This window comes from Athene noctua, chromosome 3 (assembly GCF_965140245.1).
Source record: "Athene noctua chromosome 3, bAthNoc1.hap1.1, whole genome shotgun sequence".
Classification (NCBI taxonomy): Eukaryota; Metazoa; Chordata; class Aves; order Strigiformes; family Strigidae; genus Athene; species Athene noctua.
The window spans coordinates 1,947,040-1,964,437 of record NC_134039.1 but is presented as its reverse complement, the minus strand read 5'-3'; the positions used below and the strand labels follow the sequence as shown (position 1 = coordinate 1,964,437).

General features: G+C 45.0%; 1 protein-coding gene across 8 annotated transcripts in view; it reads left to right on the top strand.

Moving 5' to 3' along the window:
- The window catches only part of PHF21B (PHD finger protein 21B), a 289,303-nt gene extending 273,850 nt beyond the window's left edge, over positions 1 to 15,453 (top strand). For 6 of the 8 annotated variants that reach the window (XM_074901758.1, XM_074901759.1, XM_074901763.1 and 3 more), the window contains 6 exons: positions 2,771 to 2,825; positions 6,387 to 6,409; positions 7,771 to 7,929; positions 8,958 to 9,033; positions 11,169 to 11,272; positions 13,654 to 15,453. In XM_074901758.1, the coding sequence (XP_074757859.1) occupies positions 2,771 to 2,825; positions 6,387 to 6,409; positions 7,771 to 7,929; positions 8,958 to 9,033; positions 11,169 to 11,272; positions 13,654 to 13,878 (642 nt within the window). In that variant the 3' untranslated portion in view covers positions 13,879 to 15,453. The remainder of the gene's footprint in view (positions 1 to 2,770; positions 2,826 to 6,386; positions 6,410 to 7,770; positions 7,930 to 8,957; positions 9,034 to 11,168; positions 11,273 to 13,653) is intronic. The other 2 variants (XR_012633363.1, XM_074901760.1) reach the window with 2 other exon arrangements.
- Positions 15,454 to 17,398: the final 1,945 nt, after the last annotated feature.

The window sequence follows — 17,398 nt, the reverse complement described above, 5'->3', positions numbered from 1 at the left end:
GGAAAAGAAGGAAAAGATCTCATTGCAGCAGCTAAGCAACAGGTTTTCACCCCACAGCATAACTTGCTTCAGACTAGACTTCATCTTAGTTTCAATAAAGGCCAAAAGGACTAAATTAATGTGGGACCTAATTACTCTTTCACCCCCGCAGACAGTCCCTTTAGGTCAGAGCTGAGGAACAGAAGTGCTGCGTTACGTTCAAACTTGCATTGCTCTTTCTTTTTTCCGATGCGCCAAATAATAAATGGAGAAATTTGTTTTTTTATTAGTGACATTCATAAAAGGGATGTGTTGGTTTTAAGAATCAGTGTGCTCTGCAGGGGGTGTGGAAGCCTGCATAATATAATAATGCATAATTAAAAAATAAAATGCTCTGGATAATCTCTGCTGTCTGTTATGCTGTTACATTTTTAGTAGTAGCAAAATTTGGTCCTACATAATGTTGGATTGCAAACCTGGTTCAAAAGCAGCGTATAAATGGACGTAACTTCTCCTGAAATAGGGTTTTTTTCTTTGTTTCTGAACTGAATATATACATTATTTGGCTTATTAAAGACCCACCTTTAAAATCTCACCACAGTTTGGGGTTACTATTTGAACTTCCTACAGGAATGAAACAAATTTGCAGCCAGCTCTCCCCTTAAGCAAGATTCCTCTGAGTTCTTTCAGCCTAAAGAAAGTGATTTTTCTTTATTTAGGTACAAGCGATGCAGAATTTTTGGTATGCCAGCATTTCAGATTTCTGTGTTTGTTGGCAGACATCAGACAGATGAGGCTAAGAAAAACTTAGAAACACTGTAGTCAAGCTGCTTAGTGGCTTGATTGTTCTTTTTTGAAAGTATTGGAGATTTTTATACTCCAGAGCAGCTCTGGGCACCTGAGTTCTTCAGAACTCCTTAGCTTTTCTCTGGTGACCTCCTCAGAGCAAATACTGATGTCCATACATCCAGTATTTAACACAGTAGGAACTTTAGCCTTGCTAGCATTAAATTTGTGGTGTCTTCTCTTAGACCTTTTTCTCCCGATGAGTTTATTAAAATACTTGCAGTAGCGTTCTGTGGCTGTAGCCTGATCGATGTTCGTGAGAAACTCAATTATCTTGGAGGAGGTGATGGAGGAGGTCTGCTGCACCCCTAGTTCATACTTCTCATTATATCTATTCTCAAAAGCCTATCCTGAAGTGAAAGATGGCGTGGAGAAAGAAATGTCTGTGAAAGAGTCCTGTGGCTGATCAGCTGTGTCCTCATTAGGAGCTGTCATTAAGTACTGACCATGGGGAATGCTGTTCAAGTGAAATGGAGGCAGATGGTTTTTCTCTGATCAATTAGCTGCTCAGATTGATTTGCTAATCAGTGAGTTGAGGTATTTTGTGGCATTTCAGGCATTTTGGTGCAGTTTAATTTACGGTTAGTCTGCTGAATGATCTTTAATTCATGATTGTTTAAATTGAAATTGCATATAAATTAGTCTTTTTATTTGCCAACGCCCCTCAAAACGGCAGGAGCTCAGCATCTGTAGTGGTGATGTTAACTTCCTTGATTACAAAAAATGTGATCACGGTCTTACGTCTTCACTTGAACGTTGTGCTTTTTCTTTCCAGAGCGTTTTCTTTAAAAAAATTGAGATATCATTCTATTTTCTCACTTCTTTTGTTGTCGTTGTTGTTGTGGTGGGGTTTTTTTTCATAGGAAAGGGTTAAATTTCAGGCTAGGTATTTTCTGAAGGAAGAAACATCTATTCAGAATTCATTAACAGACTGGCAGGCACCCATGTATAAGAGAACAGTTTACTCACCACAGAATAAATCATTTATTAGGAAAAACCCTCTAATTTTCCTCCGAGCAGAGTCTAACAGCATCTAATGGAGGAAAACGGTAGTTTCCAGCCCTGCCGTACAAGTATTGGATGGCTCAGAGAAACAATTAGGGGTTTTATAGACTGTTAATGAAGCCTGGCTTGCTATTGACCAACAGCTTTTACCATCTGACAAGTTGGGGATGAGCTGCATTAGATTAGTTAAACATCTCAGTCAGGTTTCCAGCGGTCTGTGTTGTAAGTTTAAAAATCCCTGGTGACCTCAGCAGAAATCCCTGCCCATTCCTAGAGGTTGGACGCGTTAACTTCTGAAAGCAAAGTGTTTTGCGTAGGCACTAACGCGTTGCTTGCACACGGATTGCGTTCCCGTGAGCTGTAGGCAAGTGTCACATCACAAGTTAGTGATGTTTTCCTGCAGGTGGGTAGTCCATCACCATTTCTATATACACAAATAAAGGTGTCATCTCACAGCAGCAATTTATTACGCAGTTTTCCCCTCACGGACGTTGTTTATCTGCTGCTCTTGGAGCTACTGTCGCTGTTGCCTTGGTCTTACTGACCTCTGCAACATATCCTGCAACCCAATCAATAACTTCTGCAATTTGCATTTCTCTCTGGTTAATAAAATTTAACTGCTCTGTGAAGAACTTGTTAGGAAGGTAGACAACGCAACCGCTTGTACGACTGTCTCAAGGGTTAGCAGTGAATATTCTAAGTTGTGGAACGGGCTTCTGGAGAGCTGGTTGTATGTGAGGGTGGTTTGGATGAGCTGTGGGGGGATGTGGGGTAGGGGAGAACTTTGTAGAGTCGGCCTGAGGGTTGGACTCGATGATCCCGAGGGGCTTTTCCAACCTGAATGGTTCTGTGAAGCTCATGGAGATTGTTCATATGAAAAGCTAAGAGACAACCAGAGCACTTTCCAGTGACACTGTGGTTGGTTTCTTTTCCCTTGTAGCGGAAACGCCTTGCATCAAATTATTTGAATAACCCCTTGTTCCTTTCAACAAGAGGTAAGCATATTTTTTAAATGAATCTACTACTATTGTAATGACATGTTAAATATTTATTAGTAGGATTTCGTATGAATTACTGCTGTCGTACGATAGGGCATTACTTTGTGTAAGGTCCCGGCATTTTTTCGTGTGCAGTGAAAATAGATGGTTTTCCCGCAAAAAACAATTGAAGGATAAGGCTAAAGGTCAAAACTGTAGAAACGGAGCCAAAGTCTCTGCAATCAGTGGAAAATCAGATCTCTAGTATTGTAAGCACCGTGCAGTGAGAGGACTGATTGAAGAAGGCAGTGTGGCCAACCCCAAGTGCTTCAAAATATATATTGAAGAACTGGGATTTTTAAAATAATTACTATTCTGGGTTTTTCATTTGCCTCTTTTCATTAGCTTGAAGACACTGCTGTCCATCCTCAAGGGCTAGAAACTTACCCTACCTTTTGCTTTAAAAACAATGGCTGAAAACCACACAGGTTTTCTGACTCCAAGAGCTGGAGCCATAAATCTAGATATGATAGCCTTGAGGATGACTTCCAGTCTTGCATTTCTAAGAACTTCAGAGGCTGAAAATTTCACGGTAAAAACCTTGAGAATTAGCAACTCGGAGGAGCCATTTGGGGACAGTGACAATTAGCTCATGCGAAGAAGCCCATTCGAGGAAAAACGTGCAACATACAGCGAAGGGAAAGATTTGGGAGGTGGGAGACGAATCGCAGAGATCCTTGAGTACAGTTTAGTTCTTCAGATGAGGCCCATGTAGGATTTTAAGAGAGAAAGTGAGAATCTTGAGTTGCATTTCAGGGAGAAGAGAAGGCCAGTAAAGAAATGGAATTATGTCCTTGCCCTCGTGTTGCCTTTATAACTTAGGGTCTTCTGTGGTACGTTAGAGGTAGGGGAAGATGGGTTTTTTTTTTCTAAGCTAAATATTATTTAAATTGCTCAAAAGGAGCATTTACAGGCATAATTTCAATTAAGACATGAACTTTTGACAGTTTTTCAGCGTTTGCTTGATATCCCCGTGGAAGTGCCATGTTTAAGTGCTTGAGATTCAGCATTCTGGCTCCTGCCTTAGAATTCCTGTGCCACAGGATCACCAAGGGAAATGCAGCAGCACTTCTCTCTGCCTTCAAACTTCATCTGCTAGATGCAGACAGTCGGCCTGCTTACCATGCACCTCTAATGCAGAGGCCCTCAGAGGACAAGGGGGGTTATTACACGGCACACGACTATGGTGACGTCCCTCTTAGCAGGAACCCATGCTCATGTAAGCCCCAGTGGAAAGAGCATTATTCCTGGCTTAGTTTTATCTTCAGAATTAAAATTATAATTTATTATTTGTCTTATCACAGCACTTGTTTTTTCCGTGTAAACACATGGGAAAAACCAGGAGAGAATGGCAATGTTAGCAAGGCGTGTCGTTAGCCCCTGGGTGGATTTCATTTAAGTTAGGGTCTGATATCTCTGACCTTCTTCCCACCACATATTTCCCATTTTATTTGCGAGGAAGTAGGAGAGTGACAGTCTCAGCACTCTCTCTCCATAATTGTTAATTCCTCTTCAAGCCCTCTGTCTTTGTTTTTGTTTTTTTGTTGTTTTTTTTTTTTTCCCAGCATCCAGAATCGGGGCTGGGATTCTGCTGATTCAGACAATTTTAATCTGGGCTTCTTTAGAGCAGAACTGCCCACCTCTGGAGGGGTTTGTTAGCTGCACCAGGTGCCGCTGTTTGAGATGCTGGGCAAGCTCTGAGCTGAGGACAGACGCTGTCCCCGACAGCTCGGCACCACGGTGATGTGTTGTCCACCCTCAGTGCAGAGCCCACTGCCCTTTCTTTCATAAAAAGCTCCTTTAAAAAAAAAGTTGTCTTCAGTTTAATTTTTCAGAAGGCAGAAGTGGACATATTTTTAAATGTTTGCGACTTTATTGTAAAAGTGAGCTGAAAAGAGGAATAAACAAACTAAAAAAAAACCAACCCTGTGAAGCACAGGAAACAACAGCCATTTCCAGAAATGCAGAAGAGAGCAATTCTTGTAAATTTTGAGCAAAACGTCAATTAATCGGGATTCATTTATCTGAAAATGTCTTACCTGAAATGAGGTCACATCCCCTGACATGTATCATTTGTAGGAAAGACTCTTCAATTATCCAGCCAGTGTTTATCTGAACAACATTTATATCCCCTGAGTAATCACGGTGTCGTAGCGCGGTGGATCTCCGTGTGTGTATTTGTGTATATGAAGTGACATCTACAGATTTTATAAGTCTGATTATTTATGGAACTCATTGCCAAAGGATGCTACAATCATTGGGAAAAGTAGACAAATTTATGGAAGGAAAAAAAAAAAAGTCTATCTAAGGCTGTTAAATATCAAAATGAAGATGCAAACTCAGGGTTAGGGAAGCCCGTGAGCTGCTAGCGTCCGGAAGGATGCTTCTGGAGTAGAAGAATTTACTCTGTGCACAAGTGGCAGCACTGGATGCTGTTAGCAAAGGACCCTGGGCTTTATAGCCTTTGATCTAATGTAGGTGAGGCTGTTCCTTCATTCTTATGTTCTTTGTACACGTGCCTGAGGTCCGAAAGCGTCCGCATCTTCACGGGCATGCACACATCAGAGTCTAACAGAAGTGTGCAACAGCAGGTTGGGCTGTGTGCGAGGGATGGCCCCGGGGCAGCTGTTATTCCCCTTGTGAATCAGGCAGCTGAAGAAGGACGGAAGGACAGAAATAATTTGGTTTTCTCCACTTTAATCCAAAGAAGGGCCTCTCCACCAGCTGTTTGTCACTGGGACACTGTGCCCCAGCCTTTCACAAATCAGCAGCAAAAAATTACAATCTACTACGTGGTTTTCATAAAGCTGTTAAAATTTTCTGGCTTTTTATTTTTGGACCGAAGCGTGACAAATTTCCCAAATATTTTTATGAAAGGCTTGGCCTGCTTTCCAGTGAGCTCTGATGGTTCTTGTCCTTATCAGGCTGCGCATGCAATCACTACAGGCTGAGTTCATCAAAAGGGCAGAAAATCTTGGCGTTCTGGGTGGGAGCAGTTTGATGATAAAAGAGTTGATGATAACATAAAGCTCACTCCCACAAGTGGCTGACCATTTTGGCCAGGAATCAGCTGAACATTTAAACATGTGTTTAACGGTAAGTCAGTGGCACCAATTTCATACCCCAAGTTAAGCGCCTGCTTAAGTGCCTTGCTGGTCCAGGGCCAGACTGTTCATCACCCAGCAGGCTGAAGTCTTTAAGAAAGACTTTATGACTACTGGCATGTGGAGAGGAGCTTTGCATGGAAATTTCTGAAAATTCGGAACTGACTGTTGCTTCTCATACTATGACGTTTTAGCATCAGACCTTTGGAGATGGGATTCCTGCTGTGTAAATTTTTAAAATCTCAAATGCTAATTCCACCGCTGGCTGTTGCGTTCTTTCCTGCCCGCGTTAATTTTGGCAACGTCCTGATCTCCTGTGTCACAGCTTGACTAAAATGACCCCCATAGCTGATAACATTCACTGCAGCGATGTGTTTCCCACTAATCTGTTCTCTGCCCTTCTTTCATGTGCTAGCAAATGAGGATCCATTCTGGAAGGTATGTGTAGCAAAATTTGGTTATTACCAGTGTCTTTCTCATCCCCGTGTAACTCAGTGCTTGCTTCTGATTACTGCAGTCTCCATCAAGGTACAAAACTGCCGTATTGCCTTTGCCTTTCATACTGTTTGTGCGAAACGTTTCCCACTTAACTAAATCTTTGAGCCCCAAAGTTAGAAATCCAAAGTTAGAAATCCAAATTCATATGCAAGGCCTGAGTTTCATTCCTTTGTGGAGTCCACTGATTGAGAAATTGCTAGTCCGGATATGTGGTTTTAATGAAAATTTTAAGAAAAATGAGGAACGATTCTAGTTTGTGTAGATTAAATCTCTTTACATTGAGGTTAAAATTAAGACCTTTTGAGCATTTCTAAAGAGCAATATTTTGGAGAGGGATTTTTTGACAGGACTGAGTTAGAATTTAAGATACAAGCCTGACTAAAACTATCATGGAACATTATAATTAATATCCCTATAAATGAAAATATTCTTTTGGAATTAACAAAGGTACAAAATTATTATTCTCCTTCCTGGAAAAGCACTAGGAAAAATTGTTTGGTTTTTTTTTTTAATGCTTCACAAGCCATGAGAGTTTCAAAATCAGTATCTCCTTTATTAAAATGCACTTAATTATACAAAGAGTAATTAACGTTGCCACCAGATTAGCATAGCAATTTACTACATGACATTGTAACTTTGTTGATGAGTCTTGCTTCATTTTGTATATTGCTTCAGACAAAGTACTAATCAGTCTTGTTGGAGAAAGGTTGTCAGAGCAAGTCTGAACAGAGAACAATTAGTGCCAGGGAGAGCAGAGGGACGGAGGAGCCCTCCAGAGGGGACGTCGCGAACCCTTGTACTCGAGTACTGTTCTCCTTCCTGCTCTTCGAGGCAACGGCCATAAAACATGGAAAACATTTTCCCCAGAAGCTTTTTCTTGCTTCCTTCCTTCTGCTTGGACTCGAAGGACAAGTGATCCCCATACTGACTTTGACCCCAGGCTTCTGAGTAGAGCTGTGCGTGGTGATGCGTGTGTTGGGGTGACACATGATCAGAAACAAGTGAAATAATTCCTGCGTCACAAGCTGGCTGTATTCATTGGCCGACTCCCTCCTGTGTTTGATTAGTTGCTTTTTATTTTTCTATCTGTTTCAATTTCTGAAACTTGCTCCTGGCTTGTATTTCTTGCTGTCATACACCACTATTTCTGTCGTCTTCTACAGCTGTCGGGGTCCTCTTGACAATTAGATTTTGTGCTGGAGTGAGCCTGTCTGCTGCAACAGAGGCTCTGAATGCTGTAGAGAGAGAGAAGTTCTTAATGGATTGACTTCACCCAAGCCATCCTCCTTCTTCTCTTGCAGAATGAGATCCACCACGATGAACACTGCACTGCTTGCAAGCGTGGCGTGAACTTGCAGCCCTGTGGCACGTGTCCCAGAGCGTATCACCTCAACTGCTTGGACCCACCCCTCAAAACTGCCCCCAAGGGGATTTGGGTCTGTCCAAAGTGCCAACAGAAGGTAAGCTACACGGAGCACAGAACGCCAAGAAAATAAAATGAGAGAAAGCTCAAATTTGTGTGCCGCTAAACTAATCTAACCTGTGGTCACAGCTTAGGGGACCACATTAGCTAAAGTAGTACTGAGAGGCTTTTAGTACAGTTTGAAGCATTTATTTCTGGTATTTTCATCATCCTAGAGGCAGAACATACACTGGAGTGCCTTAGCTCCCCTGTAATCACACCTGCTGAGATTTGTCCTTTTAAAATGTTTCTTCAATTCCTTTGTTTCCCTTCTTTACAGTAAAGCCACCAGCACGTAGGGTTGCCACACAGGTAATGTAAATCTTACAGAGGAGGGAGACAGTGTCAGGAGGAGACAGTGTTCATCAGCGGGTCTGAAAGCTGTGAGGACAACACTTCCTTTTCTTTAGATCGAGTTTATTACGCAGAACTATTAATCATAGTCATGTCAGAAATGATAATTTGTCTAGCTGCTGTGAATAATGCTGATTGCATGAAGAGGAAAACAATAACTAAAAGAGTACAGTGTCACTAAATGGGAGAGTGGAGGCTTAGATTTTGTGCTCTTTGTGTTTAGCATTGAGATCGCTGTTACGTTCCCTTGAAAAGGTCGAGGGGAGGTTGTAGCAAGCAGTTGCAGGGAGCAGTGCAGCTCGGGATTAGGTCCGTGCTGTCGTGTTTTCATACGGACCAGCAACTTCTCCCGCGCTGAGCAGGAAACGCTCCTGGTGGTGTGGAAATCTGCTTGTCGGGGCCGAAGAATGTCTTCTGGCCGCAGCACCAAGAAACTAGAGTGTTTGTAGCCCCCTTTTAGCACAGTTTGGTAGAGCTGTTTGTAGTGGTGTGTGAAGGAGTAAGCCCCAATGGAGACAGCTACTTAAATTATTCTCTCATTAGTTTTCAGCTTGCAGATTCTGAGACTAGGACTCTAGATCCGATCCTGCAGAGCTGTGGGGCTGGAGGAAGAAAAGCATTAATGTGTGTCTTTGTAGAGTCCTAACTTTTTATTGTTTCCTGGGCTTGTAGGTGTTAAAGAAAGACGACAACGTGCCATGGACTGGAACTCTGGCAATTGTGCACTCCTATGTTACTCATAAAACAGGTAGGGATTCACGCAGCTGTTGATGAGGCATTCCCTGCTCGTGCTGGGAGAGGCCATTGGAGTCCTTTATAGCTGTTGTGGTTTCAGGCCAGAAGGCAATGGAGCACCACGCAACTGCTTACACCCCCTTTCCCCTCAGGACTGTGAAGGAGAAAATAAAGCAAGACTCAGGAGATAAGAGCAGGGAGGGATGACTCACCCATTACAGTCACGGGCCAAAGACAGACTCGTTAGGGGAAGAAAAAGAACATAAATTTAATTCAGACACTAACAACAACTACACTTGACAGACAGTAGGACAGGAGAAGCATTATGCCATCTTCAAAACACCTTCCCCCACCCCTCCCTTCTTCCTAGGCTCAGCTTTGCTCTCGGTATCTCTCCCTCCTCCCCTCCAGCGGTGCAGGGAGCAGGGAAGGGGGGGGCGGTCAGTGCCGTCATTGAGGGGGAGGACTCCCTGCACTCTGCTCCTGCTCCACGTGTTTCCCCTCTCACAGAGACACTCCTCCATGAACTTTCTCCCACGTGAGTCCCTCCCATGGCCGCAGTGTTTCCGGAGCTGCTCCGCCATGGCTCCCCCCTGTATGTTGCAGTGCTGAACTACAACAGCGGGGGCTTCTTCCCTCAGAGTCCCCCCGGCCCTCTCCGGGCGCATCCTCCTGCTCCGGCGTGGGGCCCTCCCTGGCTGCAGGTCGGTATCTGCCCCCCGGTGCCCTCTCCAGGCGCAGGGCACAGCTGCCCTCTCCCCACGGGCTGAGGGGGGTCTCTGCCCCCCCACATCTCCCCCATTCCTCCTCCTTTCTTCCACTGGCCTCGGTGTTTGCAGAGGTGTCTCCCTCACAGCTCCTCCTCCCGCGTTCCCCTTCTGAAACGTGTTCCCACAGAGGCACGACCACCATCACCGACTGCTCAGCCTCGGCCAGAGCTGGGGCTCACTTGGAGCCGGGGAGCTCCGAGAAGCTTCTCACAGGAGCCCCCCTGCAGCCCCCTCCCAGCACAACAGTACTAATATTAACATAGAGTTCACAGAATCCCAGAATCCTTCAGGTTGGAAAAGCCCCTCGGGATCATCGAGTCCAACCCTCAGCCCGACTCTACAAAGTTCTCCCCTACCCCACATCCCCCACAGCTCATCCCAACGGCCCTGAAACCCCCCCAGGGATGGGGACTGCCCCCTCCCTGGGCAGCCTGTTCCACTCTCGGACCACTCTTGCTGGGAAACATTTTCTCCTCCTGCCCAGCCTGAGCCTCCCCTGTGGCAGTTTCCGGCCGTTCCCTCTTGTCCTGTCCCCGATCCCCTGTGAGAGGTGAATGCTGCCAGGTGTGATGGCATTACTAAGCAGAGGGCCATGAGGGGCTGTGACTGGGCACTTTTCCCCCTTCCCCTCCCTCTGCTCCTTTGCCATCTTCTCTCTTTAAGGAAACTGAGACTGTTCTCTCGGGAAGTTCACTCCGAGGAGGAGGCCACCATCCACATGGTGCCTTCCCCAGAACAGGGCTGAAAAGGGGATTTTGAGGCAGAATTGTATCGGTCTGGGAGGCAGAGAGGCACAGTCAGGCTGTGCAGAGCCCTGTAACGGGGTGTGTAGCACGATGCCAGACCAGTTCTCAGATGATACAGCTCTGTCAGCTCCTAATTGTTTTGTTATTTGCTATCACAACCACTGATGCTGTCTGTTGTCTGTGCGTTGACCATTACTGGTTTTCAGTTCCCTGTTGCACTCTGGCAGTGGGCTGGTTGGGGCATTAGACCCTGTTTGTGAGGAGCTTTGCAGAGGTCTGGCACCGTTAGGATCGTGCTTTTCAGCCAGGGTCATTAACTGTCGCCATTCCAGTGGCTGACCTGTTCTTAAATATCATTCACCTCTTTCTTGGAGACCTGGAGGACCACGTGTGGCCCAAGGATTAATTTTAATTCATCTCAGAGGTGCCCTGTAGCTTTTGGGCTGTCCTGTGTGCTAGCCATTGGCGTAGACACAAGCACGCAAGCACAACCTCCAGCTCTGTTTGGCTGGCAAAAGGCTCATGAAACCTGAAACCATTCAAAATACCTGCTTCTGCTTTGTTGTCAAGCTCACATTTTTGCCACGTGGTCTTTTCTTAACTTGTACATCCTTCATCTTACCGTTCCGCAGTCAAAGAAGAGGAGAAGCGGAAGTTATTGAAGAGAAGCAGCGAGCTGAAGAGTGAGCATAGACAGTTAGAAGAAAAAGATCGACTTCTCAACAATGCAGTGAAGGTAGGACACCTGACTGGGGACACAGAGCCTCCTGCAGAGGTGTTTGTAAAGAATTTATGCCCAAACCCCAGATATTTTATGGCTAGAAAAACCCAGATGGCTAGAAAATGATTTCTGCTCCCAGCCTACAGTTGTTCAGGTGTGAATGTGTTTCTCTCTGAGGAAAATTACGTGGATTTCCTTTACACACAAAAACGAGCTGCTTTGGCGGGCTGAGGAGGAGAAACCACCTGAATTCCCGTGGCACACAAAAAAACCCACAAAACAGCCGTGGCTGCTTCCCCTGTAGTGCCATGCACAGCTCTGATCTGCCCAGGGACTTTAAGACACTTCCATTCTCTAGGTGAAAAGTTTAGTCCCAAGCCTATCCTCCAGCTCCTTGTACATTAACTCAAAACTCTTGAGATTAAGTAGAAAATAACCATTTTTATTTGTCTCGGGGGCTGAATGTTGTAACAACCTCTCCATGACTGGAAATGGATTCACAGTCACTTTCTCCGTGAACTCTTTTCAAAGCTCAGTGTTGGCTGGAGATGTCTCCCACACACGCCGTGCTCTAAGGACCAGTCTCGGGCGGTAATGAATGGGCCAGGTCCAAAGCCGTAATTCCCATCCTCCATGGCTGAAGGAACTTATTTGGGGCTACCTCACCACAGGCCCACTCTTAAGGGGTAGCTGTTAGCTTGTGTGGAAGCCTCAATAAATATTTGAAACCTCCTTACCCTGGAAAAATCAAAGTGGCAGCTGCAGGAGTAACTGGTCACTACTTGCCTTACCACTGCAGTTATCCAGAGGAGGCATGTTAAAATATTTATCCCATTTAAAATAGAGTGGAAAGCAAAGCAATAACTTATTAAAAGACATCACAGTGGGGAATGTTCCCTGTAAGTGTATGTAGCCAGCATTGGCACTAATGGAAACAAACACACGTGCGTATGAAGAAGTGACTCTGGAGTAGGGAATATCTTTAGTGGGTAGGAAGGTGCAGTGGGATGAGGTGTTTGGAAAAAGAAAAGCATTGGGGGATGCAGTCAGCTGTCGGGTGTGTGTCAGGGGCTGTCAAAATCAGTCAGATTCCTACTTGAAGCAGAATCAGGTTCTTTCAGCGGGCAACACTGTCTTATTTAAATGGTAATATCAGCCAATGATTATATGTATTGGAGATATGATATATCCACTTGAAAGGAGAAAAGCAATTAAAGATGTTCCAGCACAGAGCGATTTCGTTTCTGACATTTGCCTTAACAGAGATTTACATTAGCAAGAACGCTCTCATCCGCACCACAGGTGGAATGGTGTTATTTGGTAAAAACAGAACATGATTTATCCTTCACCTGAGATTTCATCTGTCTAAACCAACCCCTGAGCAGCTCCACAGAGTTGCTTTTCAAAGAACTTGACTTTCAAGTGAGCATTTCCCACTTGCCCAGGACTGGAGAATGCCCCCCCCTCTACCCCAAGCACTCTAGAGCAAAGCCAAAAAGGAGCAGTTGGCAGACAAGTAACTGGTTTTGCCAGACTCTTGGACCCACTGGGAGAGAGAAAACGGGAGGTTTCAGTCATTAGGGAGGCACCTTCCATGGAGCAGACGGGCTCAGGGTTTTGGTCTGTCACACAGTCCCTCGCAGGGCAGTTGACAGTGTAAAACGGGGGGGTGTTGGCTGCAGCGGGGCACCCTGGGGAGGAAGAGGAGAATTTACTGATTCTTCCTTATCTCTTCTTGGAGAAGAGGGGGGGTTTGGGATGAAAACATACCTCCCACGTAGGTTTGTATGAAAACATTTCAAGCGTTTGTGGGGAGTGGTTTGGGCCACCCCACAGGAAAAAGATTTCCTTGTGGCTGCGGTGGCGTAACAGTAGTGCCTTAAATCAAGTTTTCTGCCTGAAATACACTGACATCATCTTCAGAGAGGCCAACTTACCTTCGCAGGACTAACTCCCTAAAATGTGGGACAGGTACAAACCGCATCACGGTGAGGTTTACCCCTCGTGTCTACCAGTGCCTTTTGGTAAGATTTAGAGACCTCGCCGGTGCTTGCGGTACTTTCCGGTGGTAATACAGGAATTACACCCCCGTGCCAGCCGTCTGTTGGGGGGGCAGGAGGCGTTTCTGCCCAGCTGCCTCCAGGACGAGGTCAGAAACGTCCTCCGAGTGCGTTTGGACTGGGGTGAATATTTCACCTTAGAGAGCTGCTGCGGCGCACGGCGCCGGGGGTTACTCCGTTCGTTGAGCTGTGGCTCTGCTGTCCCCCGAGGAGAATACACTTCATCTGAGCAGGACGTGCGCTCAAGACACAAAAGAATGTTTGGAGAGATGTTTGACGCCAATTTGAATGTGTTCTCAGTCTTTCTCTCTCTCTCCCCTTCTCTTTGTTTGACAGAAATGCTTAGAGCTAAAAACCAGCCTGTTGGCCCAGCAGAAAGGGACTCAGTCATCACTGGAACGTCTCAAAACCCTCATTAGACTGATACAAAACGAGCAGATGATTCAGGTTACCATGACGACCACCACCACCTCCTCCCTGCTAACTGTCCCCTGGATCAAACCCTCCCCTGCCTCTGCTGCCATGCACAAAGCCTTGCAGCAATCGCAGGGTAACAACTGACGGAGCCGGCTGCCGGAGGGCGAAGGCAGGGGGGAGAAAAAACTTTATACCCATGCGCAGAGGAGAGATTAAACTGAAACAAAGGAGGAAAGGAACAATCTCAGTTTTGATACGCGTAGAAACTTGCAAACCGATCAGTCCAGTTTGTAGGTCACTGTGGCAGCAGGTTCCCACAGAGCGGGTTGTGCTGCGGTTTTTGTATTTGCCGAGACCTTCAGTGCTCATGAGATTTTTTTTGTTATGTTGGCCTTAATGTATTTCTGACTGAGGAGGAAGGGGAGAAGTATGGCCGATAGGAAGCGGGATATCCTTTTGTGGGGCGGCAGACGGGTTTCCAGTTCTGCTTTAAGGGGGAAATTTTCAATGCAAAGAGGTAGTGAGCTAGTAGAAAAGTAGTTGGGCTGAAAGCTGTGTGTGGGAGGGAAATCGGTGAGGTAACCAGAAACTGAACTACTTAGGACTCGACATGGATTCTTATCAGAGGAACAAAGTTGGCCCCGTTTATTCAGGTGACCTGGAGATGGGGGCCGTTTTGACCAGATCGGCATCACGGACACTCACAGAGCCTTCGAAACAAAAAATCTTTTTTTTTTTTTTTTTTTTTCAGTATTATTAGAGTTGAGAATTGCAGATATTTAAATAAAGAAACTGTATGAGGTTAGCATTTCTAGTAAAATATTGAAGTATTTTCATGCTGATGCTTCTGTATATGCGTTCCGAAGTATTTAAAAAAGTATGACTGTAAAACTCCTTACTTTTTTGCAGGTCCTTTTTACTTATTTTGCTATCGGTGTATTTTTCTCATGGAGTTTTTGTGCAAGATTTAGCATAAACCATAATAGTGGATATCTTTGGCAGGTTGGGTTTCATTTTTTAAAGATATTATTTTGGCGGTTTTCTTCTTTGTTAGTCTTGGATTATTTATTTTTTTTTAAAGAAAAAGAGCAAATAAATATTCTCTTTTTTTGTTTCTTGCCAGTACAGATAATATGCCAAAAAGATAACTTTACATTTTTGTACTGCGTTTTTATTGTTAAGAATATGTAACGTGACTTTTTTTTAAAATTATTTCTTTTTTTTCTTTTTTGCTTGCAGAAATATCTGCTGAAATGGTACAGGAAAAAAAAAACAACCCTGCCTCAAGGGGTTGTTTCTCAGACTGGATAATATCAGGAGTTCTGGGGGAGGGACAGGCTGTGGAAAATTTAAAGGGTTTGTTGGGTTTTTTTTGGAAACTTGATTCCTTTGTAATATTTTGTTGGATTTTAGCACATTGGGGAAGCACTTAGCATTACCCTGAGGAAATCCCAGTGCGCCTGCTTGTTTCGCTAGCTAGTCTTCCTGATACTGCAAGGGTCCGCTGGCCCCCCCGCAGGCCACAGGCCCCCCGTCACCCTGCGGCCTGCCCGGGAAGGTAGTGATGGGCACCCCGGTTTTTCTCACCATCACCCCCCCCCCAGACACCATCATCTCTGTCGTTTATGAGTTCTCCATCAATTAGCACAACTTAAGGAAAACAAGAAGCCACCAGAGCACGACACGAGGCTAAGTCTCTCACATCAGCATATCACATGGTGCCGAATCTCTTTTTTTTTTTTTTTTTTTTTTTTAGAAAACAAACAAACAAAAAAAACCATGCGAGGGACTGGCTTTTTTCCGTCGCCCATCACTAGGCAGCACATGGTCCCTTCAACCATTTTCACAACTCCGGGAGAAACTGTGCAGTACTATACAAATCTATTTTAATACACAACACTCGGTTGAACAAGATTTTTATATTCTTTTATTGATGAACAAAGTGAACTAAGTAAAACACAATTGTTATACATTGGTTATTGTATGCCAATTATGCATTCTAACGTGGCTTGCAATGTAAATGTTTTCGGGTTTAATGATTTTTTTTCCTTCTCAGACAAATAAAAAAAAAAAAAAGGAAAAACGTGGAAGGTTGAATATGTGAAGAATTTCTGAAGAAGTGTCTTGGACTGTTAAAAGTAGTTATTTTGAAAAGGGGACTGTCCAGTGGATAGTGTGCATAGAAAAAAAAAAAAAAAGTGTTTGTCTTAAATATGCCAATGTAGTTTTACTTCTTTATGATGCATTAAACTTGATTGACAATTTAATGGTGGTGGTGTCGTGGTGGTACCTGCTGCTGAGGGGATGGGCCCACTGTGTGACCCCTTCCCCGGCCAGACTGCTGATTTCTCCACCGTTGTCTTCAGTTTTCAGATTGCTGGAGTGTCTACAACACCCTTCCAGGAAGATGCCCTCTCCTTGAGGCCATCGTGTCAACTCCCTTTCTTGGCTTTCCACCTCTTGGAATAATTTTCTGTCCCACTCTTCCCCAGATCCGTACGCAGAGATGTTGGCCGTACCTCAGCTCTTTTTCTTTTCCTTGTGCATCTCTTGTGAGTTGCGTTCTAAAGTCTTCACCAGGATTTAAACACTGCAGTGGGCTTGGCCCAAATGGCCACAAATTGAGTCAGCTTGGGAGCAAGCCTAGGGCTCCGAGACAGGAAAAACGTTCCCACGGGGTCAGACGTTGCCGTATAGAATCTATCACAGCGGCTAATGCTTACGCAGAGCAGAAGGAAGATGGTTTGGGTTTTTTTTGCTGGGGGTAGGTGGTAATAATTTTTGTTTGGTTGGGGAGGGGGGTTTGCCTCGTCTTCCCTTCCTGGCGGTGTCACGGTTTAATTTTGGGCTGCAGTTGGCAGGGGCAGCTCCGCGCCGCGTCCTTGCTTCCCTTGCGGCTAAACTGCCTCCTCCTCCCTCCTGGTCTCTGCTGTGGGAAGGGCACCCTGATTTTTCCTAACGCTGCTTCCAGTTTTAGAAGCCATCACCTCTCCTCCAAACCAGAACTCGTATATAATCATCATCATCCTTCTGCCACCACCCTAACCTATAAACTCAGCGCTGTGCTAACAGACAGGAGCCAATTACAGAGCTCTGCATGTCGCCTTAATAATTAATGCGGTTGCAAGGGAGCGTAGGCTTATGCTAGCCTTTAATCTTCGATAGTAATTTAAATTGTTTTGGTGGAGATTTGTAGGAGCCAGGGTAGCCTCTGTGTTCCTTGCTGCGGCACTGGGCATTGTCTTTGCAAAGAACTGGGAGCCGTAGGGTTCCCAGCCTCCCCTCCCAAGCGAAAGTTATTTTTACAGCTATGCCAGACTTCACAGCTTCAGAGCTCTTTATTTTAACATGACAGACTGTTTTCTGTGCGTAGGACCTTTTCACATGCCATTAGTTATCTCGCAGAGGAGCTGCTCTGCAAATAGCCATTCAAATGAAACGTGTTGTCTCCGAGCCTGTCAGTTTTATATTTGCTCCTCTTCAAATGGAGTTTCGCCTACTCTTCCTTCTCTCGCTGTCTCCTCTTCCTCGGAAATGAGAGGAAAAGGAGCTCTTCTGGCTGTTGGGAAGTAGCATGGAGCAATGCCAACCCTTCCCAGCGAGCAGAACGAGGGACGCTGGCATGGCTCGTTTGAGGCCGGATCTCAGGTGGTTTTGGGCTTCG